Here is a 24,353-nt window from a genome sequence, read left to right as displayed (position 1 = left end):
GACATATTAAGTAAAGGCTATATAATTTGTTTATCTGGTTACTATGGCTAAGCCAATCTGGTGCATTTATGGAAGTACTTTGTTCTTTTAACATTATAAATACTCATATGCTAAGTTAACTTATTAAATGGTAGACTTTAAAATCTATACATTTAAAAGACTACTAATAGGAGTACATTAGTATATTGTTCATTATTATAAGTGCACTAATCAATGCTTTCTGTAAAATAAACTAATAACCACAGTAAGCTGAACTTGGGCAGAAAATAGTCTACTCTTTATATATATATATAATGTGTGTATGTGTGTGTGTGTGTTTATTGATTTCAGAGAGGAAGGGAGAAGGAAAGAGAGATAGAAATATCAATGATCAGAGAGAAACATTGATTGGCTTTCTCCTGCACTCCTCATACTGGAGATCGAGCCCACAATCCAATCGAACCCAGGATCCCTCGGTCCATAGGTCAATGCTCTATCCACTGAGCCAAACCGGCTAGGGCAAAAATAAGTATGCCCATGCAATTTTGTTTACCAGAAGTGCTATTTGCTTATCAATAGTCAGTTGTGTAATTATCCAAATCTATTTATGCTAGTTGTGCTTGTGATTGTAATATGTAATTTTATTATACACTAGAGGCCCGGTACATGAAATTCGTACATGTGGGGGGTGTCCCTCAGCCCAGGCTGCACCCTCTCCAATCTGGGACCCCTCGAGGGATGTTCGACTGCCCGTTTACAGGGATTGGGCCATGGGGGTATGGCCAGCCTGGGTGAGGGGCTGAGGGCTGTTTTCAGGCTGGCCATACCCCCTTCAGGGTAGGGTTCCCCACTGGGGTGTCTGGCCAGCCTGGGTGAGGGGCTGATGGCTGTTTGCAGGCTGGTCACACCCCCTGGCGACCCAAGCTCCCAGCCTCTCCTTCCTTCCTTCCTTCCTTCCTTCCTTCCTTCCTTCCTTCCTTCCCTTTCTTTTCTTTTCTTTCTTTTCTTTCCTTCTTTCTTTCCTTCCTTCCTTCCTTCCTTCCTTCCTTCCTTCCTTCCTTCCTTCCTTCCTTCCAGCCTGGGTGAGGGGCTGATGGCTGTTTTCAGGCTGGCCACACCCCCTGGCGACCCAAGCTCCCAGCCTCTCCTTTCTTTCTTCCTTCCTTCCTTCCTTCCTTCCTTCCTTCCTTCCTTCCTTCCTTCCTTCCTTCCTTCCTTCCTTCCTTCCTTCCTTCCTTCCTTCCTTTCTTCAGCGCCTCCTTGAGTGGAGGCCAGAGCTGGCCAGGGTGGGCAGGAAGCTTGGCTTCCTCCATCACCAGGGCCAACCCAAGCCTCCTGCTCGCTCCAGCTCTGTGGCCACCGACATCTTTGTTGGGTTAATTTGCATACTTGCTCCTGATTGGCTGGTGGGTGTAGCGAAGTGATGGTCAATTTGCATGTTTCTCTTTTATTAGTGTAGATTATGAAGAATGATGAAATATATGTGCAAAAGGAAAACTTTTTGTTTTTCATTTTGAAATATGTTTCTATTGATTTTAGAGAGAGAGGAAGGGAGAGGGATATAGAGATAGAAACATCGATGAAAGAGAAACATCATGGATTGGCTACCTCTTGCATTGGGGATCAAGCTGCAACCCAGGCATGCAACCTGACTGGGAACTGAACCAGTGACCATCTGGTTCATGGGTTGATGCTCAACCACTGACCACACCAGCTGGGCAAAACGAAAGTTTTTATATGAAAACTAAGTTACATGCTTTAAAGCATCCAATAAACGAATCACAAACTTTTGCTAGCCATATAGAAGCAGTCAAGTAGCTGTAAAATATTGTGGGAAACCTCATAAAAAATATGAGTGTTATACTCTGATTGATTTTCAAATGTGTTTTTTTTTTAATTCTTCCACTTTTTTTTTAAATGTCTTCTTGTTTTAATTTTTCAATTATAGTTGACATTCAATCTTATTTACATTAGTTTAAGCTGTGCAGCATAGTGGTTAGACATTTATATAATTTACAAAGTGATCCCTCCAATAATTCTAACACCCACCCAGCATCATATATGATTATTACAATATTATTGACTATATTCCTTATGTTGTACTTTACATTCCTGCAACTATTTGGTAACTACCATTTGTACTTCTTAATCTCTTCACTTTTTTTTTTTTAACTGATTTCAGAGAGGAAGGAAGAGGGAGAGAGAGATAAAAACATCAATGATGAGACAGAATCATTGACTGGCTGCCTCCTGAATGCCCCCCTACTGGGGATCAAGCCCACAACCCAGGCACGTGCCCTTGACTGGAATCAAACCTGGGACCCTTCAGTCCGGAGGCCAATGCTCTATCCACTGAGCCAAATCAGCTAGGGCAACCCTTCACCTTTTTTCACAGAGCTCCCCAGCCCCTCTTCCATCTGGCAACCATCAGTTTGTTCTCTGTGTCTATAAGTCTGTTTTTGTTTTGTTTGTTCATTTATTTTGTTCTTTAGATTCCATACATAAGTGAAATCATATGGTATTTGTCTTTCTCTGCCTCTTCTTTCTTTTTTTTTTTATTTCTTTATTGATTAAGGTGTCACATATTTGTCCTCATCCCCCCATTCCCATCCCACACCCCTCCCCACGGATGCCCCAACCCCCTGTTGAACTTAACCATTTGTTAGGCTCGTATGCATGCACACAAGTCCTTTGGTTGATCTCTCCCCCCTACCCCCACCCTCTCCTATCCTCCCTCTGAGGCCCGATAGTCCGATCGATGCCTCGTTGTTTCTGGTTCTGTTCTTGTTCATCAGTCTATGTTGTTCATCATTTCCCCTAGATGAGCGAGATCATGTGTCACTAGAGATATACTTATAAGAGCTGAATGTGAGACGAGTAATAATAGTTATGCTGACAGGCAAATGAATCAGCCTGTAGTGAGTTTCTTTCTGGACCAACAGTTCTTTTGAGACCCAATATCAATGTCCACCAGTTCCTTATGTGTACATGTCAGTACTGATCCCTCAGCTCTGGATGGTGGACAAATGGTGGTAATGCAGGTCCGACTCCCTCTGGTTTGGTCTCGGCCGGACCCAGGGGCAAGGCCTCACCTGGACCCAGGTGCGCGCGGCCTCACCCGGACCTGGGACCCAGCCTTACCCGGATCCAGGGGCACACGGCCTCACCCGGACCCGGGATCCAGCCTCACCCGGATCCAGGGGCGCGTGGCCTCACTCGGACCCAGGGGCGCGTGGCCTCTCCCAGACCCAGGGGCGCGTGGCCTCACCCAGGTCCAGGGGCGCGTGGCCTCACCCAGGTCCAGGGGCGCACGGCCCCACCCAGACCCAGGATCCAGCCTCACCCAGACCTAGGGGCGCATAGCCTCATCCGGACCCAGGGGGGCGGCCCCACCCATACCCGGGACCCAGCCTCGCCCGGACCCAGGGGTGTGCGGCCTTACCCGGATCCAGGGGCATGTGGCCTTTCCCGGACCCGGGACCCAGCCTCACCCTGATCCAGTTCCCAGCCTCGCCCGGACCCAGGGGCGCGCGGCCTCACCCGGACCCGGGACCCAGTGGGGTTTTGTCTTCTTTTTTTTTTTTTTTTTTTTTTTTTTTAATTTTTTTTTTAATTTCTTTATTGATTAAGGTGTCACATATTTGTCCTCATCCCCCCATTCCCATCCCACCCCTCTCCCCACGCATGCCCCAATCCCCTGTTGAACTTAACCGTTGGATAGGCTTATATGCATGCATACAGGTCCTTTGGTTGAACTCTCCCCCTCCCCCCCACCCTCCCCCTACCCTCCCCTATCCTCCCTCTGAGGCCCGATAGTCCGATCGATGCCTCCTTGATTCTGGTTCTGTTCTTGTTCCTCAGTCTATGTTGTTCATCATTTCCTCTAGATGAATGAGATCAAATGTCACTAGATATATACTAATAAGAACTGAATGTGAGACGAGCAATAATATTTATGTTGACAGGCAAATGAATCAATCTGTAGCGAGCTTCCCCCTGGACCAACAGTTCTTTTGAGACCCAATTTCGATGTCCAGTAGTTCCTTATGTGTACATGTCAGCACTGACCCCTCAGCTCTGGATGGTGGACAAATGGTGGTAATGGAGGTCCGACTCCCTCTAGTTTGGTCTCGGCCGAACCCAGGGGCACGGCGTCACCTGGACTAAGGGGCACGTGGCCTCACCCATACCCAAGGGGCGCGTGGTCTCACCCGGGCCTGGGACCCAGCCTCACCCGGATGGATCCAGGTGCGCACGGCCTCACCCGGACCCAGGATCTGGCTTCACCCGTACCCAGGGACGCTTGGCCTCTCCCAGACCCAGGGGCACGTGGCCTCACCCGGGCTTAGTTGCACAAGGCCTTACCTGGATCCAGGGACACATGGTCTCACCCAGACCCAGGAACGTTTGGCCACTCCCAGACCCAGGGCCACTTGGGCTCACCCGGGCCTAGGTGCACGAGGCCACATCCGGATCCAGGGACGCATGGTCTCACCCGGACCCAGGGACGCTTGGCCTCTCCCAGACCCAGGGCCACATGGGCTCACCCGGGCCTAGGTGCACGAGGCCTCACCCGGATCCTGGGACACATGGTCTCACCCGGACCCAGGGATGCTTGGCCTCTCCCAGACCCAGGGCCACTTGGGCTCACCCGGGCCTAGGTGCACGAGGCCTCACCCGGATCCAGGGACACATGGTCGCACCCGGACCCAGGGACGCTTGGCCTTTCCCAGACCCAGGGGCACGTGGCCTCACCCGGGCCTAGGTGCACGAGGCCTCAACCGGATCCAGGGACACATGGTCTCACCCGGACCCAGGGACGCTTGGCCTCTCCCCGACCCAGGGCCACTTGGGCTCACCCGGGCCTAGGTGCACGAGGCTTCACCCAGATCCTGGGACACATGGTCTCACCCGGACCCAGGGACGCTTGGCCTCTCCCAGACCCAGGGCCACTTGGGCTCACCCGGGCCTAGGTGCACGAGGCCTCATCCGGATCCAGGGACGCATGGTCTCACCCGGACCCAGGGACGCTTGGCCTCTCCCAGACCCAGGGCCACTTGGGCTCACCCGGGCCTAGGTGCACGAGGCCTCACCCGGATCCAGGGACACATGGTCTCACCCGGACCCAGGGATGCTTGGCCTCTCCCAGACCCAGGGACACATGGTCTCACCCGGACCCAGGGACGCTTGGCCTCTCCCAGACCCAGGGCCACTTGGGCTCACCCGGGCCTAGGTGCACGAGGCCTCACCCGGATCCAGGGACGCATGGTCTCACCCGGACCCAGGGACGCTTGGCCTCTCCCAGACCCAGGGCCACTTGGGCTCACCCGGACCTAGATGCACGAGGCCTCATCCGGATCCAGGGACGCTTGGCCTCTCCCGGACCCAGGGACGCTTGGCCTCTCCCAGACCCAGGGGCACGTGGCCTCACCCGGGCCTAGGTGCCCGAGGCCTCACCCGGATCCAGGGACACATGGTCTCACCCGGACCCAGGGACGCTTGGCCTCTCCCAGACCCAGGGCCACTTGGGCTCACCCGGGCCTAGGTGCACGCGGCCTCACCCGGATCCAGGGACACATGGTCTCGCCTGGACCCAGGGGTGTGTGGGCTCTCCCAGACCCAGGGGCGCTTGGCCTCGCCCGGGCACGGGATCCAGCGTCATCCGGGTCCAGGGGCACTTGGCCTCACCCGGACCCGGAGTCCGGCCTCACCTGGACCCAGGGGCATGTGGCCTCACCTAGACCCAGGGACGTGAGGCCTCACTTATACCCAGAGGCGTGTGACCACACCCGAGCCCAGAGGCGCGCAACCCCACCCGCACCGGGTCTCAGCGGGGCCCCGTCTTCCCGATCCCAATTCCTGCCGGTCAATCCCCCCTCAGCAATTCCCCTGGCCATCCTTCCGGAGCTCCAGTATGGCTGCTGCAGAACTCGTCGGGCGGCGGCTCGGCGAAGCTCCGGTGCACCCGGTGCATGGCGGTGGGCCAGTCTGGCGTCGCTGTGTCGGCCCTTGGGTCTGCATCGGTGGCTGGTCGCCGAGCATGCGCACCTGGCCGCTTCCGGGGCGTTGAGATTCTTGACGGACTCAGAGGTCAGCAAGCGCGGAGTCTCCCACCCCATGTCTCATAGGGGCTCGTCTATCCGTGCTTGGCTGCCAGTGGAGCCGTCCCCTCAGCCGGAGACCGCCGGGGGAACTGCGCCGAGCACGTTCCAGGCCGCTGTTGTATCGCCTGAGCCATAGTTCTTTTGTGTCGCCTGAGCTGTAGTTCTTAAAGTGTGGTCTTTGGGTCACCGGCATCAGCATCATCCCACATCCCCCTCTTTTATTCTAGTTGTAGAGCATCTACTCAGCCAGCCCTATGGTGGTCTTGGATGGTGTCTGCTCTGCTCTCTTGTCGTAGTCTCAAAGTTGTTGTGGTAGGCAACAATCAGGTTTCCGCCCTATGCCTCCATCTTGGTCCTCCTTTGTATAGTTAAGTCTTGATTGTTGTTGGTGTCACTGGGGGGGCTCTCTTTGTCTATAAAGGAAGAGTTGCTGTGCAGGAGACACGTTTATGGGCCGGGTCTTGGTGCAGCAAAGCTTTGGCGCTCACTGAATATTCCCGTTGAATGTGTCCCTTATGCACGTGGTTGAAATCTGGTGTCATCTCCCACAGACCACTAGATGCCCTCGTTTCTGGGTCTCCAATGGGGTGTAGATCAGCTACTGCCTTAGGCACTCAGCAAGGATTACAGCAAAAACTGTAGTTTCTTCCTCCTGTCTGAGTGGCCCTGGAGCAGTCCGACTAGAACAGCAGATCATCTGGTCCGCTGCCAGAGGGCAGTCCACCCACATGCATAAGCCGTTGCTTGGGGCGCAGGTGTGCCTGCAAGACTTGCGGGGCAGGTCTTCAAGACGTGCGGGGCGGGTCCCAGGGCGGGGCGGGGTCTCAGGGCGCCAACAGGCCATGGTGCGGCGAGCCTCGATGGCTGTGAGTCTGGTCCTTCTGCCTTCCATGTATCTAAGTCCCCTCGTTCCGCACTCCAGCGCAGCAAACACTGATTGCTGGGCGCACCTCTGCAAGAGTCCCGCCTCTCCCCGCAGGCAGCTGGGTCTCCCGGGGTTCGCCAGAAGATGGGTTTCAGGGTGATGGAGAGCTAATCTCCCTTAGGTTTGGAACAAAAGCCCCTTTCCCCCGCCACCAGCTAGACCCACGCACCTCCACACCTAATCCCCTCCGATTTCGCTGGGTGCAAGGCAACAGAACAGCCTTTAACCTCCGCCGCCATCTTTTTCAAACTTCTCAATTTGTACTTCTTAATCCCTTCATTTCAGTCAACTTTACTGAAGTCTAGCGCCGCCGGGAGGTGCACGGAAAGGGCGCCCGGGCCTCCGTCCGGTGCGCGGTGCGCGCGTCCCGCGAAACCAGGCGCGCAAGGGCCGCGCGGCTGGGACGGGCGCTGGGCGGCCGCCGAGCTCCAGGCACCGCCATCGCCGTGTTCCGGACGTCGCCGCCGCGGCGTTCCCCCAATTTATACTTCTTAATCCCTTGAATTCAGTCAACTCTACTGAAGTCTAGCGCCGCCGGGAGGTGCACAGAGAGGGCGCCCGGGCCTCCGTCCGGTGTGCGGGGCGCGCGGCCCGCGGCACCAGGCGCGCGGGGGCTGCGCGGCGGGGATGGGTGCTGGGAGGCCGCCGGGCTCCGGGCGCCGCCGCTGCGGCGGCGTCCCCAGCGTCCCGGGCCGGGCAGCCTGCGGGGGCGGCGGAGTTGCGAAAGTGAGTGAGTTTCCCAGGGTTTCGCCCGGAATGGGGTTCAGTGCAATCGGAGTCGGTGCTCAGCGCACTCCGGAGCCTTTATCTCCTTCCTGCCAGTGAACTCCGGCCAGGTCATTAGCCGCCCCCTCCTCTCCGGTTCCATCCTCCCCACAGGCGCGTGTGCTCGTGTCTCCGCCCGTTTCTCCATACCTCAGGCTTTTACGGCTCCCCCGACTGTCCCCGTGGCCTTCTCCTTCCCCCCAGCTGTGGGCATTTCAGTCCGCCAGCTCTCCTGTGGTTCTGGACGATGTCCGTTCTGACCTCTAGTTGTATTTTTGAAATTGTTGTGCCCGGCTGCAGGTTAGGTGTTTAACCTATGCCGCCATCTTGGTTTCTCCGGTTTCGTCTTCTTGATCCCAATTCCTGTTGGTCAATTCCCTCTCAGCAATTCCTTCAGCCATTTTCTCAGAGCTCCAGGGCAGCTGCCACAGAACTCGTTGGGCAGCGGGCTCGGCGAAGCTCCGGTGTGCCCGGTGCGCGGCGGCGGGCTGGTCCAGGGTTGCTGCGTCGGCCCTTGGGTCTGCAGCGGTGGCCGGTTGCCGAGCATGCACACCTGGCCGCTTCCGGGGCGTTGAGATTCTTGAAGGACTCGGAGGTCAGCAAGTGTGGAGTCTCCCACCCCATGTCTCCCAGGGGCTCGTCTGTCCGTGCTCGGCAGCGAGTGGAGCCGTCCCCTCAGCCAGAGACCCCTGGGGGAACTGCGCCGAGCACGTTCCAGGCCGCCATTGTGTCGCCTGAGCCGTAGTTCTTAAAGTGTGATCTTTGGGTCACTGGCATCAGCATCATCCCGCGTACCCCTCTCTTTTATTCTAGTTGTAGAGCATCTGCTCAGCCAGCCCTCCGGTGGTTCTGGATGGTGTCTGCTCTGCTCTCCCATCGTAGTCTCAAAATTGTTGTGGTAGGCAACAATCAGGCTTCCGCCCTATGCCTCCATCTTGGTCCTCCTTTGTATAGTTAAGTCTTGATTGTTGTTGGTGTCACTGGGAGGAATTGTCCTCCAGGCCAATTGGCCGTGAGGACCCTCTGTGTCTATAAAGGAAGAGTTGCTGTGCAGGAGACACATTTATGGGCCGGGTCTTGTTGCAGCAAGGCTTTGGCGCTCACTGAGTCTGCCTCTTGAATGTATCCCTTATGCGAGTGGTTGAAATCTGGTGTCATCTCACACCGACCACTAGATGCCCTCGTTTCTGGGTCTCCAATGGAGTGTAGGTCAGCTATTGCCTGAGGCCACTCAGCAGGAATTACAGCAAAAACTGCAGTTTCCTCCTCCTGTCTGAGCGGTCCTGGAGCAGTCCGACTAGAACCGCAGTTCATCTGGTTAAGCTGCCACAGGGCAGGCCACCCACATGCAAAAGCCACTGCTTGGAGCCCAGGTGGGCCTGCAAAACGTGCGGGGCAGGTCCCAGGGCAGGGCGGGTCTCAGGGAGGGGCGGGTCTCAGGGAGCGGCGGGGTCTCAGGGTGTCACCAGGCCATGGCATGGCGAACCGCAATGGCTGCAAGTCTGCTTTTTCTGCTTTCCACGTTTCTAAGCCCCCTCATTCCACACTCCAGTGCAGCAAACACTGATTGCTGGGCGCACCTCCGCAAGGAAGTTACTCCCACTCTCCGACACGAAGGCCGAGAGTCCAGCCTCTCCCCGCAGGTGTCTGGGTCTCCCGCAAGTCCCCAGAAGCTGGATTTCAGGGTGATGGGGAGCTAATCTCCCCTAGGGTTGGAAAAAAAGCCAAACGACCCTTCCCCCGCCACCAGCCCGACCCACTTGCCTCCGAACCTTATCCCTTCCAAGTTCGCTCTTTCCTCTTCCCTCTTAGCTGTAAATCACCATTCAGCCAGCTCTCCTGTGGATCTGGGTGGCAGACACTCTGTCCTCCAGTTGTATTTTTGAAATTGTTGTGCGCGGCGCAGTTCATTTGTTTAACTTTGCCGCCTTCTTGGTTCTCCTCTGTCAAAATGGCTAAAAGGACTTGAATGTAAGATGGGAAATCCTAAAAATCCTCCAAGTCGGTGTCGGCAGCCTCTGGGGCCCCGAGGATCTCACTGGGCAGCTCGGCCAGGTCGGTGACGCGGATGGGCCCCTCCTGCAGAAAGATGGTCTCTTCCTTCACCGAGAGCCACTGCACCGAGTCCACGGCCGCCGCCACAGCAGCTGCCGCGGCCGCCCACGAGCCCATGGCCCCGGCTGAGGTGCTGACTGAGAGGAGCAGCCGCCCGGCCTGGGGAGACGCGAGCAGGAGTCGCCGCGCTCACCAGTCCATCTTTTAGTTGTATTTCCGAAACTGCCATGCGAGGCAACAGATCAGCCGTTCAACTCCGCCACCATCTTGGCTCCTTTCTCTGCCTCTTCTTTCACTTTAAGTTGGAAACTATTCAGGGGTGGGGAACGTCAGGCCCATGGTACCTATATAAGGCCAATGAAATCATTTGGTCTGGCCCTGCTAAGGTTTTAATTAAATGTTTGACCAAATATAGCAGGCTAATTTTTAAGCTGATAATTTTGTATGGCCCTGGAATGATGTTATAAATATCCAAATGGACATGGGCAGGAAAAATGTTCTCCATCTCTATTGATGGAATGAATATGATTTATGCAAAAAAAAAACCAGGTAGAATTCTAATCAAATAACCCTACCCATACACAAAGAACCAAGATGTGGTCCCACATTAAAAGATTAACATATGAATGTATATTTAGAGTTCGAGTTTAAAATATAATATTTTAAATTGACATTTTTAATAATTTCACACATTCACTCACTTTTGATTAACTGATTTTATCAGATAAAATCAATTCTACTATACTTAGATACAGTTGATAAGGGCAGAAGTGAGATAAAAGTAGCTTCCCTTCTGGTAGACTCTCAAATGCCATATTATTTTAACAAATACTCCCTAAATATTTTATATTAGTCTAACCATCTAGAAATGTGAATTTAAAAAAAATCACTAGGTTAACCAAAATTAAACATAAAAATACTTTCACTCAATTCCTATATTGAATTAGTAACCATAATAGAAAGCAAAAATAAAAATAAATTTTTTAAAAATCACAAGAACTTTTCTAGAATACCAATAAATATATTTTTCTCAAAGTGTAAGTAATTAACCCAAGTGTACCAATCTAAATATTTTTTTAAAAATATGTTTCCATTCATTTTTTTAAGAAAAAGAAGAAGGGGGAGAGAAGGAGGGAGGGAGCTAAAAAGAGAGAGAGAGAAACATCAATGTCAGAGAGAAATGATCAGCTGCCTCCTGCATGTCCCCCACAGGGCATGGAGCCCAAATCCTGGCATGTGCCCCGACTGGGAATCAAACTAGCAACCATTATGGTGCACGGGACAGTGCTCAACCAACTAAGCCATACCAGCCAGGGCTAATGTTCTTGCTTTTTATTATTTATTTATTTATTGATTGATTTATTTATTGAAATTTTTTTGTTAATCCTCACCCAAGGATATTTTTCCATTGATTTTTAGAAATCATTTGGTCTGGCCCTGCCAAGGCATTAATTAAATGTTTGACTGAATATAGTAGGCTAATTTCAGAGTGGAAGGGAGAGGAAGAAACAGAGAGAAAGGAACATCAATGTGAGAGGGACACATGGATTGGTTGCCTCCCTCACATGCCCCAACTAGGGCCAGGGATCGAGCCTGAAACCAAAGAATGTGCCCTTGACTGGAATCAAACCCAGGACTCTTCAATCCATGAGCCAACGCTCTATCCACTGAGCCAAACCAGCTAGAGCTGTTCTTGCTTTTTAAAAGCACAATACCTCCCCAAGTGTTCAGGACTGCAGGTTTCATAATAGTTATAAATTTAAATAATCAGTTTTCACTTATAGGAGTGGCTACAAATATAAAATCTTTCACTCAAAAAAGATTTATTAGCTTTATTTTGCCTTTAAAGTAATAGCTTACCCCTGACTGGTGTGGCTCAGTTGGTTGGGCATTGTCCTGTGCACTGAAAGGTTGCTGGTTTGATTCCCGGTCAGGGCACATGCCCAGGTTTGTGAGCTTGACCCAGGTGAGAAGGAGGCAGACAATTAGTGTTCTGCTCTCACATCAATGTTTCTCTCTCTCTTTCTCTGTCCCTCTCCCTTTCTCTCTCTCTGAAAATAAAAATAAAAAAATCTTAAGAAAAATTGTTAGCTTAAACTCACTTGAAAGTCTAAAAGTGCTTTAATAACTCAATTTATTAAAAACTAATTAGATTGGCCAAAACTCAGTTCTGAGGAACTTCCTAACTACATTAAAAAGCTATGCTGCCCTAGCTTGTTTGGCTCAGTGGATAGAGTGTCGACCTGCGGACAGAAAGGGTCCTGGGTTTCATTCTGGTCAAGGGCACATGCCGGGATTGTGGGCTCAATCCTCAGTAGGGGGCGTGCAGGAAGCAGCTGATCAATGATTCTCTCTCATTACTGATGTTTCCATCTCTCTCCCTCTCTCTTCCTCTCTGAAATCAATATATATATATATATATATATATATATATATATATATATATATATTCAATATAAAAGCTATGCTAAGTATAACACTTTCTTCTTTTAAATAACATAAAATTTACCATTTTAAACATTTTTTATTGTTATTAATCCTCACCTGAGGATACATTTTTTTAAAAAATATTTTTATTGATTTCAGAGAGAAAAGGAGAGGGAGAGAGAGACAGAAACATCAATGATAAGAGAGAATCATTGATTGGCTGCCTCCTGCATACCCCCTACTGGGGATAGAGCCCAAAACCCAAGTGCAGGAGGCTAAAACCAACAGCAGTTAGCATTAATGCAAAAGACCCATTGGAAGGCCAATGGACTTTGCTATTCAGCAAGGCTGAAGATCAGCATAATATTGCCCTGCTGTGGGCTCAATGGCTGAAGGCAATTCCCTAACCTGATAATCCTTTTGCTGTTTACCAAGCTTTACCTTTGATATGCCTGTATGCATTCCTAAAAGGCAAATATGTATTCAAGTGAATAAAAGCTGACTGGTCCAGGGTTTCAGTGAGCTTATCCCCTAGAGAGAGGTTTCCACCTGGCTCCCCGTGCCTTCTAAATTCATATTTCTGTCTAGTGTTTTCATTTGTGCACGGCCCCTTCTTCAGATCCTGAACCCTAGCTGTAAAAGGTTGTGGCATCTGGCACCCGAATAGGAATCTGGAGAAGAAGATTCACCTGAGCAAAAAACGAAGTGAAAAAGGAAAAGTGGAAATTCACCAGAAAGGTGGGAAAGTTCACCGAAAAGGTGGGGAAGTTCACCATGCACAAAGCCTGTACCAGCTTCAGAGTCGCGAACCGTAAGTGGACGAGGAACGTCTTTTATTTCAGCCAGGTTATAATGGGGAAGAATTCAAGTAAAAGGCAAAAACATCATTGTGACTTTTTAGCTTGCATGCTCAAGGATAAAGGAATTAAGGTGTCAAAAGGTACTCTCTTAAATCAGGCTCAAGGAAAACAAGTGCCCTTGTCATCTTTAACTATGTGTTCAAACTGCATTATGCCCACTTCATATTAGGGATCAAAAGTCTGTAAAACCTAAGACCCCAGATCCTCCACCTCTAGTGTGGGAAGGTTCAACAGCTAGAGAAAATGTGGCTAACAGTCCTTTTACAAAAAGACTCTTTAATGCTTGGTCTGAAAATTACCACATGACACCTCGGGACAGGCAGATTTTAGCTGAAATGACTTTAGACGCCAGTCAATCTTATGAAGAGCAGAATATGATAAGATCTGTGAACAACAGGCTGAGATGTAGGCTGAATTCTGGCTGTAAGTCCCAGGCAATGTAAAACATCTGAAAGATCCATAAAAAGAACTCTGATTTTTTGAGTCTTGTCTACGTGTTATGGGCGCTTGTCTGTTGATTGTTGTATTATCTGTCTTTGTCATTTGGTTTAATTTGTTTATTGTTAGTCTATTAAGCATGCCTTTAATTTAATTTAATAGAAAAAAAAAACAGTAGGTGGCCAGGCCATTACTAAATTTCCCAAGAGCAAACAGAATGTGGGAGTAGGGAGAAAGAATATGAGCTGTACATGTGGCCAAATAACACAGGTTCTAGGAAAATTCCCTAGACAAAGGGAAGTAACTAAAAAAAGGCCCTAGCCCATTAATTACTAGGTCTTTTGGTGATCCTGTAAAATGGATGCCCACTCTCGGGAGTGTTATAAAAAGTCTCATTTTCACCATGTTTTTATTTCCCAGTTTGTCATTTGAAATTTGGATAGATGAGACATTTCTCACAATTTAGGGATGCATCTGGGATTTCTATACCCATGAAGAGATAAAGGCTAGCTTAAGAGAAGGCGTGCCTTGCCCGATTTTGGGTGGTCTCTTGGCCTAAGCCCCATCTCTTCATGGATGCTATAGAATAAACCCAAGACTGTTTTTCTTTAAAAGATGGCAAAAATGACACAAGGAAAATATACAGGCTGGGTTTGGGCAACAAGATTAGTGTTTCTATAATAATGGATAGTTCTTGAATAATAATGGACCGCATTCCAAGGTTAACATTAAAGCCACTGAAAGTCAGTAAGTTATCTCTGTTACAGAATTTGCCAAAGAAAACACCTTGGATAATAATAATTGGCTTTAAAATCTCAAAATTGTTAAAACATAAATAGATAGATATAACTAAAATGAAGAATTTAATAAACGTTTTCAGTAATAATTATAAATATATTAATAATGAAAGTCCAGTCACTCAAGAGGAGACTGACTGTACTCTCTGTTAGAGGAAAGGGCCAGTCGCCTTTCTCCCTGTAAAAGCAGAGAAGCTGCAGCAGTAACCTTAGATGTTATCTCTAAGGAAGAATGTGGCAGTTTTAAATTCAAGCTCCCTCCTCCCCCTGCCTTTTCACCAGCCTCATATGCCTAAACATAGTTTTCAAAGTCTTTGGTAACTTAAAACTTTGGAGTTTGCTGAATTAAAGAATAAAAATTGTTAAATATCTAGGTATTTTAAAATGACAAAATACCAAAATATTAATCTGAGTTTGCCCCATATGAAAAATCTAGAGGATAGATTTGAATCTATTAATTAAATATGTCTTGTATTTTATTTGAAATATATCCTTAAAAATATAAATATATTACTAATCTGAGAAATGCTAAGTATTTAACTTGCCACCTAAAATTTGAGGCTTCTAAGAGTTTAAAGTTCAAATTAAGTTGGGAGAAATTATATGGTTGTCATAACAAAATGCATAAAGTATAGAAATTCATCTTTGAGAAAGTAATTCTTATATTTTCTCTGGAAAAATTAGTAGTTCAAAATATACTGTAGTCCATATGTGTACCACATGTGGTAAAATTTCAACCTAGGATGCAATATTTTATTGGACTGATTAAAAAAGAGGATTAGCCCTAACGGGTTTGGCTCAGTGGATAGAGCGTCGGCCTGAGGACTCAAGGTTCCCAGGTTTGATTCCGGTCAAGGGCATGTACCTTGGTTGCCGGCACATACCCAGTATGGGTGTGCAGGAGGCAGCTGATTGATGTTTCTCTCTCATCGATGTTTCTAACTCTCTATCCCTCTCCCTTCCTCTTTGTAAAAAAAATCAATAAAATATATTTTTAAAGAAAAAATAAAATAAAATAAAAAAGAGGATTAATTCTATGGTCTGAACCAAATTTTTAATATAAAAACCAGTTTAAATTTAATTAATGTATTTTAGAATAATTACAAAAAGTGTGTTGATAAATGTCAATCTAAAAAATGCTGGCTGTTTACTTTTAATTATCATTGGAAAATTAAGGTTTAAATATTGTATAGTTTTAATAATAGAAGGCAGGACATACATTTTAAAGGAAAGGGAGGAAAAAAGTCTATACAAGTTGCTGAAGGTATATACAAATTAATGACAGAAAGAAAGAATATTAGAGTAGAAATACTTAATAGAAGGTCTAAGGCATGGTTATGCATTTTGAAGGGCATAGAAAGAAGGTCTGAAGGCTAATTTGAAAGTATGAAATTTGTAAAGGTTATGTATATGATGAGAAGAAAAAAAAGTTTTGAAAGAGAGAAATGAATTCTAAAGTTAACTGTTTGCAAGCGTTGTAAAAGGGTCATAAAATCTCAGGGAACTTTAAACAAAGGCTAGACTACTACCCTTATCTCCCCTGCCAAGGACAGAGCAAATGGTTAATACAGAAAGAGAGCAGAACAAAGTTGCATACATAATGCCTCAGACAGACTGCTCTTCAGATAGGCTGGGGGGTGGGGCACCATCTGTACTTCATAGGTCAAATGTATAAGTTTGCTTACTTTACTTTTTCAATAAAGATGCATACTTTAATTACTTAATAAGTTAGCTTTTCACAACATAATCAAGGTCTCATATAAACTCATTTATATGATAAGCCAATATTTTATGAGCATTTGGTTCTAACAAAGTCCAAAGTAAAATTTGCATACATATACAAATAAGCACTAGCCAAAAAGAAAGCTGTTTAAAAGTAAAATTTAAGCTAATAAAAAGGAGAAATTTAAAAATCTCTTCTGCTACTATTTACAAAGTAAACTAAAAGTTATTATTCCAGCATTAAATCTCATCGTTAATGAGACACCATAAGTAAAAAGAGAGTTACTTTTACTTGAGATGTATGCATTGCAGTATTGACCAGCATGTTTTTCTCCTCCCTGTTTTTCTGAAAGGCAACCAAGTTGGTTGCTGTTTAAAAGAAAGTAAAAGTTTTTAAGAGAAACTCCCTAAATATGGCTTAGAAATTGCTCTGGGAGGAAATACAGAGGGAAACGCCCTTCAAATATTTAGGAACTGTAATTAAAAGTCAATGTAGGAGGCCTTAAAAAGTAGAAATATGAAAGGATTGCCATAAGACCTTAAATGACTTTTTAAAAATTATTAAAGGACATTAATTAGTTAAAACCTTATCTAAAAATATCTACGGGAGAAATGGAAAATTTATTCAATATACTTAGGAATTGTAATAAAGCTTTTATTAAGTGTATGCAAAGACCTACAGAATCATTTTTTAATTTCATGGCTCGCATATAATAGCAATTTACAACCATCTAAAAAAATATAAATGCCAAGTGGTTTGGGGCCATCTGATAAATCCTATCTTCCCTAAACCAAGGACACTTAAAAGTAAATAATTTGCATTTTGCCTCCCTAAACAAAGCTTATGTCTATATACTCAAAAAGACTGATAAGCAGATATCCAATTAGTGTCATTTACTGTCCACACCCAAGAACAAAAGAAGTTAGAAAATAAAACTTATTTCAGATTGATTTAAATTGGCAAATTGAAATAAGTGAATATTCAGGGGAACTTAGTTGTCACCTACTAAAAAATAAATTACTACAATTTTTATATTACACCCCTATTAATATACCAAAATATACTAGGCAGGAACCTATTTCTGGAGCAGTAACTGTTTTTACTGATGGCTCATCTACTGGTAAAGCTGCTTATCATACAATGGATTCAAACTGAGTCATCCAGACTAGTCACACTTCTGTGCAAAGAATTGAATTAGAAGCCATCAAGGCTGCATTGCAGGATTTCCAAAAGCCTCTTAACCTTTTGCACTCGGATGTCGAGTGTGACTCGACACGGTTAGCATTAGAATAAAGGAATCCAGGAAAAAGCAAGCGAGTGCAAAGGGTTAATATTATTTCTGATTCTGCCTATGCTGCTGGCCTGGTAAACAGAATTGCAACTACTCAATTAAAATGACTCAGTGACACAAGGTGTCATTTCCAGCAATTTTATAAAAAGTGGAAAATTCAGCACATTACAGGAATACCATATAATTCCCAAGGACAGGCAATTACACAATGCCAACATCAGCGGCTAAAACCCCATCTTGAAAAACAAAAAGGGGGAATATGGTGAAATCTCCTGTAAGTAGACTACACCAAGCCTTAATTACTTTCACTTGTAACGCTGATGGCAAGACACCTATGGAATTACACTGGTGTCAGAATAAGCCAAAGGAAAATGGTCTGGTTAAATGGAAAGACCCCGAGTATGGTTTATGGAAGGGTCCTGACCCTTTGTTAACCTTTGGTCGAGGATATGCTTGTGTATTCCCAGAAAACTCCTCCAAGCCCCCATGTGGATTCCTTCCACATGAATCTGAGAGAGGACCTTGCACCTGGAGCCTCATCCTGTACCTGCGGCTATGGATGAGCGGATGATCGACTACTCCAGCCACAGACAGCAGACGCCCCAAGCAACACAATGACAATAAGGAATGGGAGGAGAACGAGACAGAGAAGAAAGAGTCCAGAGATGACTTGGGGGATGGTGAAGAAGGCTTGCCATGCTAGCAGTCATCTAAATTCATATGTCGTGTCTAGTGTTTTCATTTGTGCATGGCCCCTTCTTCAGATCCTGAACTCTAGCCGTAAAAGGTTGCGGCACCCAGGCATGTGCCCTGACTGGGAATCAAACTGTGGCCTCCTGGTTCATAGGTGGATATTCAACCACTGAGCCACAATGGCCGGGCACCAAGGATATTTTTCCATTGATTTTTAGAGAGAGCAGAAGGGAGGGGGAAAGATTAAGAGAGAGAAATATTGATGTGAGAGAGACACATCGATTCGTTGCCTCCCACACATGCCCCAATGGGCATGTGCAACCGAGGTACGTGCCCTTGACAAGAACAGAACCCACGACACTTCAGTCTGCCGGCTGACAATCTATTGAGCCAAACCAGCTAGGGCACTTTAAACATATTGAACACTTTAAACATAATTTCAGTAGCATTAGGTAAATTCACATTGTTGTGCAACACTAACTTTTGCAAGAACTGTATTATACAGTTAAAAAAAGTGAATGGTAAAATATTAATATTTTCAATAAGGTAAAACTATTAAAAATAGGGATTACCTTCTCTTTAGAGAGTTGCTTTATTTCCTCCAGTTCTGTTGAGAGCTTTTCTATTTCTCTCTGTGCTTGGATTTGTTGGTGACGAGCATCTACCAATTCTGTATGAGAGTTCTGCATCTGCTCCCGGGTTAGCCTCAATTCTTGCTCCAAATCTATGGTCTCCTTATACTGAGTTGCAATGTACTGTTCCTGCTCTTTCATAACCTGAAATACACAGGATATAAATAAGTTCAAAATGAAATGATACAAATAACCTACTTCTTATTTTGATTTCTCTTTTAATAAGTGACTTCACCCCTTCCACCAAATGTCTATAAAATTTAACATACAATGAATATCATCTACTGTGAAATTGATATTCAGAAAAAGTTTTTATTTTTAATAACAAGAAACTGACAAAAGTACTGTAATAAATCTGGGAATGACTGGTATATTTTGTATGACTTTAATATGCCAGCTCTATAATCCTTTATCATTATGAATATAACATGACAGAATACATAATAACATAAAGAGAAAAAAGAAGTTAATATTTGATTATCCATGTCAAAGATGGAGAATATACTGGCATGAATAATAAAACCCAACATTAATTCACACAGCTGGATTAGAGCCATTACCTTATTCCCTGTAAAAGTAAAGTGGGTCACTGAGACTGCTACTCTCTCTGAAATACTTTTACATTATTCAGTTAAGTCCCTAGTAAAGTTTGTTTCTTAGAGGGAAAAAAAAATCAGTGAAAAGTAAGTGAGTTCTAAATTAGCTTGGTTAGATGATAGGGAATGACAATTGACCTTAGGGCTGATAAGAAGAAAAGAAACCTGTACAAATCTCTAGGATGCTGATGTCTGGAATGGGGGCCCAGGCCCAACTCTGTTGTATGTCAATATAAATCTCATGTAAATATTTTTTACCCATCCTTGTTAGGGAACACAAAATGACTGGGCTAGTAATAATTTTCCCCCCACTGGGGCCCAAACTTGTTCTCAGAAACCCTGCTTGATTTATGTATGTAATTCAACTAATATTTATTCTTGCTTACTATGTGTTACGTGCTGTTCTAAGTGTTGATAGGAGAGTGAACAAAGGAGACAAAGTGTCCATTCTTATGGAGTTCATATTCTACTGGAGAAGGCAGATAATCAATGAGAATCAGTGAGTCAAACACAATAAAGAGCGATATTCAAAGTTTTAAAGTTGAGCATAGTATTTAAAAACAAGAGAAAGTTACATCCACAAGTGCTCTTAGAAGCAATTTCAGTATTTACTTATTTAAATTTTTATTGATTTGAGAGAGGAAGTGAGAGGAAGAGAGAAATAGACACATCAATGATAAGAGAGAATCATTGTTCAGCTGCCTCCTGCACACTCCCTACTGTGGATTGAGCCTGCAACCCTGGCATGTGCCTTGACTGGGAATGGAACCTTGACCTCCTGGTTAATGGGTCAACACTCAACCACTGAGGAACACTAGCCGGGCACAATTTCAGTTTTTAAAAAGCTAGTGGGTGAAATGGTTCATGTCTTAACACACATGCAAACTGATGATACTTCATCTGGCAACTCATTAGAACATAAGAATAAAAGACTCAATGAAAGAAACTAATAGGTATTGGGCCCAAATAATTAGCCTAAAAATATTTATGACACAGTTTCTGTATACTAAAACCTAACAGTTTAAAACATAAAGATTTATATGGCTCTTCAGATAATACATGTTCCTTAGAAGAAAAATAACTTGCTTACACTTTCCATTTCTTTCATCTTTTGTTGTGTTCGTTCAGTTTCTTTTTTCAGTTGATTGATCTCCTGTTCATTTTGTAGTGTTACAAATTCTTTTTCTCGGAGCTGTTCTTTGGCATTTTGCAATTTTTCATTCAAACTTTCTATCTGAATTTTAAACAGAACAATATTAATGTAACTAAGGAAAAATAATTCTTTAATCATAACTACAATTCAAGTAAGTCAAGCTTTAAACACATATATCTAAAACAGAAAAATATAAATATGTTTTTAAGACAACTGTAATTAGACATAAACATCAGAATTCTTATGCCTAATAAGATGCTTATATGTATAACTAAAATATGCTAAAAGAGATTAAGGTCTCAATCATATTTGTATAAGAAAAGAAAATTAGGGTACATTAAAACAAATATTACATGGTGTTACAAATAATTTTATAGGTAATGTGTGCATAAGGAAAAATATATAGTTAGTATAAAAATCCCCTTCCCACTGTGTTCCTTCTTTAGCCACAACCAGTTAACAAAATTACTTCCAATTTCTTCCAGAGATATTTTATACATATTCAGACATACATACACTATGGTAAGTATGTGGACAAAATGATCCAAGAAAAACTATATTCAAAATAACATTAAGAGAGTAGTCACAGTGGGGAAAATGTTGCAATGTCAGTCATAGGGTACAAAGTTTCAGTTATGTAGGATGAATAAGTTCTGGAGATCTAATGTACAGCATTTTGACTATAGATAGTAATACTGTATTGCATACTTGAAATTTACTAAGGGAACAGATCTTAAGTGTTATCACCAAAATAAAAACAAAACAAAAAAACCCAAAAACCTGTAAGTAATTAGCTTGATTGTGGTAATTATTTTGCAATGTATATCAAATATCACATTGCACACCCTAAATATATGCAATTTTTATTTGTCAATTATACCTCAAAAAGCTAGGGGGAAATATTAAGAGGAGAAAAGAAATATAAAGTAGCATGTACAAGGTGATTAAAATTCTATAGTATTTTTTTGCCCTAGCCAGTTTGGCTCAATGGATAGAGTGTCAGTCTGCTGACTGAAAGGTCCTGGGTTCGATTCTGGTGAAGGGCACATGCCTGAGTTGTGGGCTCGATCCCCAGTAGGGGGCATGCAGGAGGAAGCCAATCAATGATTCTCTCTCATCATTGATGTTTCTATCTCTCTCCCTTCCTCTCTGAAATCAATAAAAATATTAAAAAAAAAAATAAAAAATAGCCCTAACCGGTTTGGTTCAGTGGATAGAGTGTTGGCCTGCGGACTCAAGGGTCCCAGGTTCGATTCCAGTCAAGGGCATGTACCTTGGTTGCAGGCACATACCCAGTGGGGAGTGTGCAGGAGGCAGCTGATCGATGTTTCTCTCTCATCGATGTTTCTAACTCTCTATCCCTCTCCCTTCCTCTCTGTAAAAAATCAATAAAATACATTTTAAAAAATAAAAAATAAAATAAAATAAAATAAAAATAAAATTTTAATATATATTCTGTTAAAAAGCCATGCTACATGAATAATGCTTACAGAAAGTAGTTATTTTTAAAACAATTTAAAATATGTAATTTTTATAATTTACCTGTTTGTTGCATTCTTTAAGTTCCAATTCTGATTTCTCCAGAGTACCCTCTAATTTAATAATTTTCTGTTCCATTTCTCCTCTGTGCTCACGTATAGTCATATCCAAATGTGTAACCTAAATAGGAAAATAAAATTAAACTGTCATTCAATTTTATTCTGATGTGAAAAAATGTGTGCTTAGAATGTGTTTTAGAGTTATTTATAGTGGGAATAACTGAAACAAACTTATCTCAAATAAATTATTAAAAAAATAAGAAAAATAATAATTGCTTACTAATACTGGATCTTGAGTCCCATATATATTATAGAAACTTAAAGAAAAAAATATTATGCTCATAAATGACAAAATGATTCAGATTTCATTTCATGTTAGATAAAAGCTGCTAAATACAACATAACAAAAATTGTGAAATGCAGCAAAAACAATGCTTAGAGGAAAATTTATAGCACTATATGCATATACTATATTAGAAAAGAGCCCAGCCAATGTGCCTCAGTATTTGAGCTTTGACCTGTGAACCAGGACATTATGGTTTGATTCTGTCAGGGCACATGCCTGGGTTTCGGGTTCAATCCCTAGTAGAGGCATGCAGGAGGCAGCCAATCAATGATTCCCTCTCACTGATATTTCTCTCTCTCTCTCCCTCTCATATATTCTCCTCTGAAATCATTTATTTTTATTTTTATTTTTTTAAATATATTTTATTGATTTTTTACAGAGAGGAAAGGAGAGGGATAGAGAGCTAGAAACATCGATGAGAGAGAAACATCGACCAGCTGCCTCCTGCACATCCCCTAATAGGGATGTGCCCGCAACCAATGTACATGCCCTTGACCGGAATCGAACCTGGGACCCTTCAGTCCACAGACCAACGCTCTATCCCCTGAGCCAAACCAGTTTCAGTTGAAATCATTTTTTTTTAAAGAAGATGTAAAAACAATAGTCTAACCTTCCACCTTGGAAAACTAGAAAAATAAGAGCAAATTAAATCCTAAGTAGAAGAAAAGAAATAATAATAATTAGAGCAGAAATCAATGCAATTAAAATTAGGAAATCAATAGAGAAAAATCAACAAAACCAAAAGCTGGTTCTTTGAAAAGATATCAATAAAACTGATAAGCATCTAGCCAAGCTAACTAGAAAACAAAACCAGCACATAAATTGCTAATATCAGGAATGAAAATGGGACCCAACTGGCATGTCTCAGTGGTTGAGCATTGACCTATGAACCAGGAGGCCACAGTTCAATTCCCGGTTAGGGCATATGCCTGAGTTGCAGGCTTGATACTCAGTGTGGGGTGTGCAGGAGGCAGCTGATCGATGATTCTCTTTCATCCTTGATGTTTCTCTCTCTCCCTCTCCCTTCCTCTCTGAAATCAATAAAAATATGTTTAAAAAGAAATAAAAATGGGGACATTATTCTAAATATCATGGACATAAAAAGAATAAAGGAATACTATGAACAACCCTCTGGTCATGAATTTAATTAAACTAGATGAAAATGATGAATTACTTGAAAGATGCCATCTGCCAAAACTCACACAAAAATAGACAATCTAAATAAGTCTATAGCTATTAAATATATTGAATCAATAATTACTAGTAATAACTTCCCAAAACAAAGTACCAAGCCCAGATGGGCTCATTGGTGAATTCTATCATACATGTAAGGAAGAAATAAATTATAATAATCCTCTACAATATCATTCAGAAGATAGAAGAGGGAAAACTTTCTAATTCATTCTGTGAGGCCAGCATTACCCTAATCCTATCTAATAAAGAGGGAATATGCTAATTGACCCTCACACTGTCACAAAGATGGCAGCACCCACAGCCAATAAGGAGGGAATATGCTAATTAACTGCCCTGCCCTCAGAGATGGTGGCATCCACAGCCAATAAGGAGGGAATATGCTAATTGACTGTACACTCTCAGAGAAGGCGGCGCCTACAGCCAATAAGGAGGGAATATGCTAATTGACTGCCCACCCTCAGAGATGACGGCGCCCACAGCCAATAAGGAGGGAATATGCTAATTGACTGCCCCACCCTCAAAGATGGCAGTGCCTACAGCCACAAGATGGCGACTCCTGGTCCCCTTGGCCACTCCGAGCACCTGCCTCTGGAGTCCCCCAGTCCCCTCAGCCCCCCAGCTGCCCAGGGCCGGCCCGAGGCACAGGCAAGCCTCGGATGGCAGCTGCCTAGACGCCCAGGGCTGGCCCGAGGCACAGGCAAGCCTCGGATGGCGGGCCTGAGGCTCAGGTAATCAGGGCCGGCCGAGGCTTGTGCTGCTGGCAGTGGCAGCAGCAGAGGTGTGATGGGGTATTGCCTTTCCCTGATCGCCAGGTCACCTCCCGCCCCTGAGGGCTCC

At 44.5% G+C, this 24,353-nt stretch overlaps 1 protein-coding gene across 3 annotated transcripts in view; it reads right to left on the bottom strand.

The window, feature by feature from the left end:
• CCDC18 (coiled-coil domain containing 18) overlaps positions 1-24,353 on the bottom strand; it is a 149,227-nt gene that overhangs the window by 25,938 nt on the left and 98,936 nt on the right. For all 3 annotated transcript variants that reach the window (XM_054721376.1, XM_054721374.1, XM_054721375.1), the window contains exons 23-25: positions 21,981-22,097; positions 20,376-20,519; positions 18,630-18,833 (exon numbers count right to left, since the gene is read on the bottom strand). In XM_054721376.1, coding sequence (XP_054577351.1) covers positions 18,630-18,833; positions 20,376-20,519; positions 21,981-22,097 — 465 coding nt within the window. The remainder of the gene's footprint in view (positions 1-18,629; positions 18,834-20,375; positions 20,520-21,980; positions 22,098-24,353) is intronic.

Source organism: Eptesicus fuscus, chromosome 9, assembly GCF_027574615.1.
Source record: "Eptesicus fuscus isolate TK198812 chromosome 9, DD_ASM_mEF_20220401, whole genome shotgun sequence".
Lineage (NCBI taxonomy): Eukaryota > Metazoa > Chordata > Mammalia > Chiroptera > Vespertilionidae > Eptesicus > Eptesicus fuscus.
Note: the sequence above shows the minus strand (reverse complement) of the source record. Positions and strands in the feature narration are given on the sequence as shown.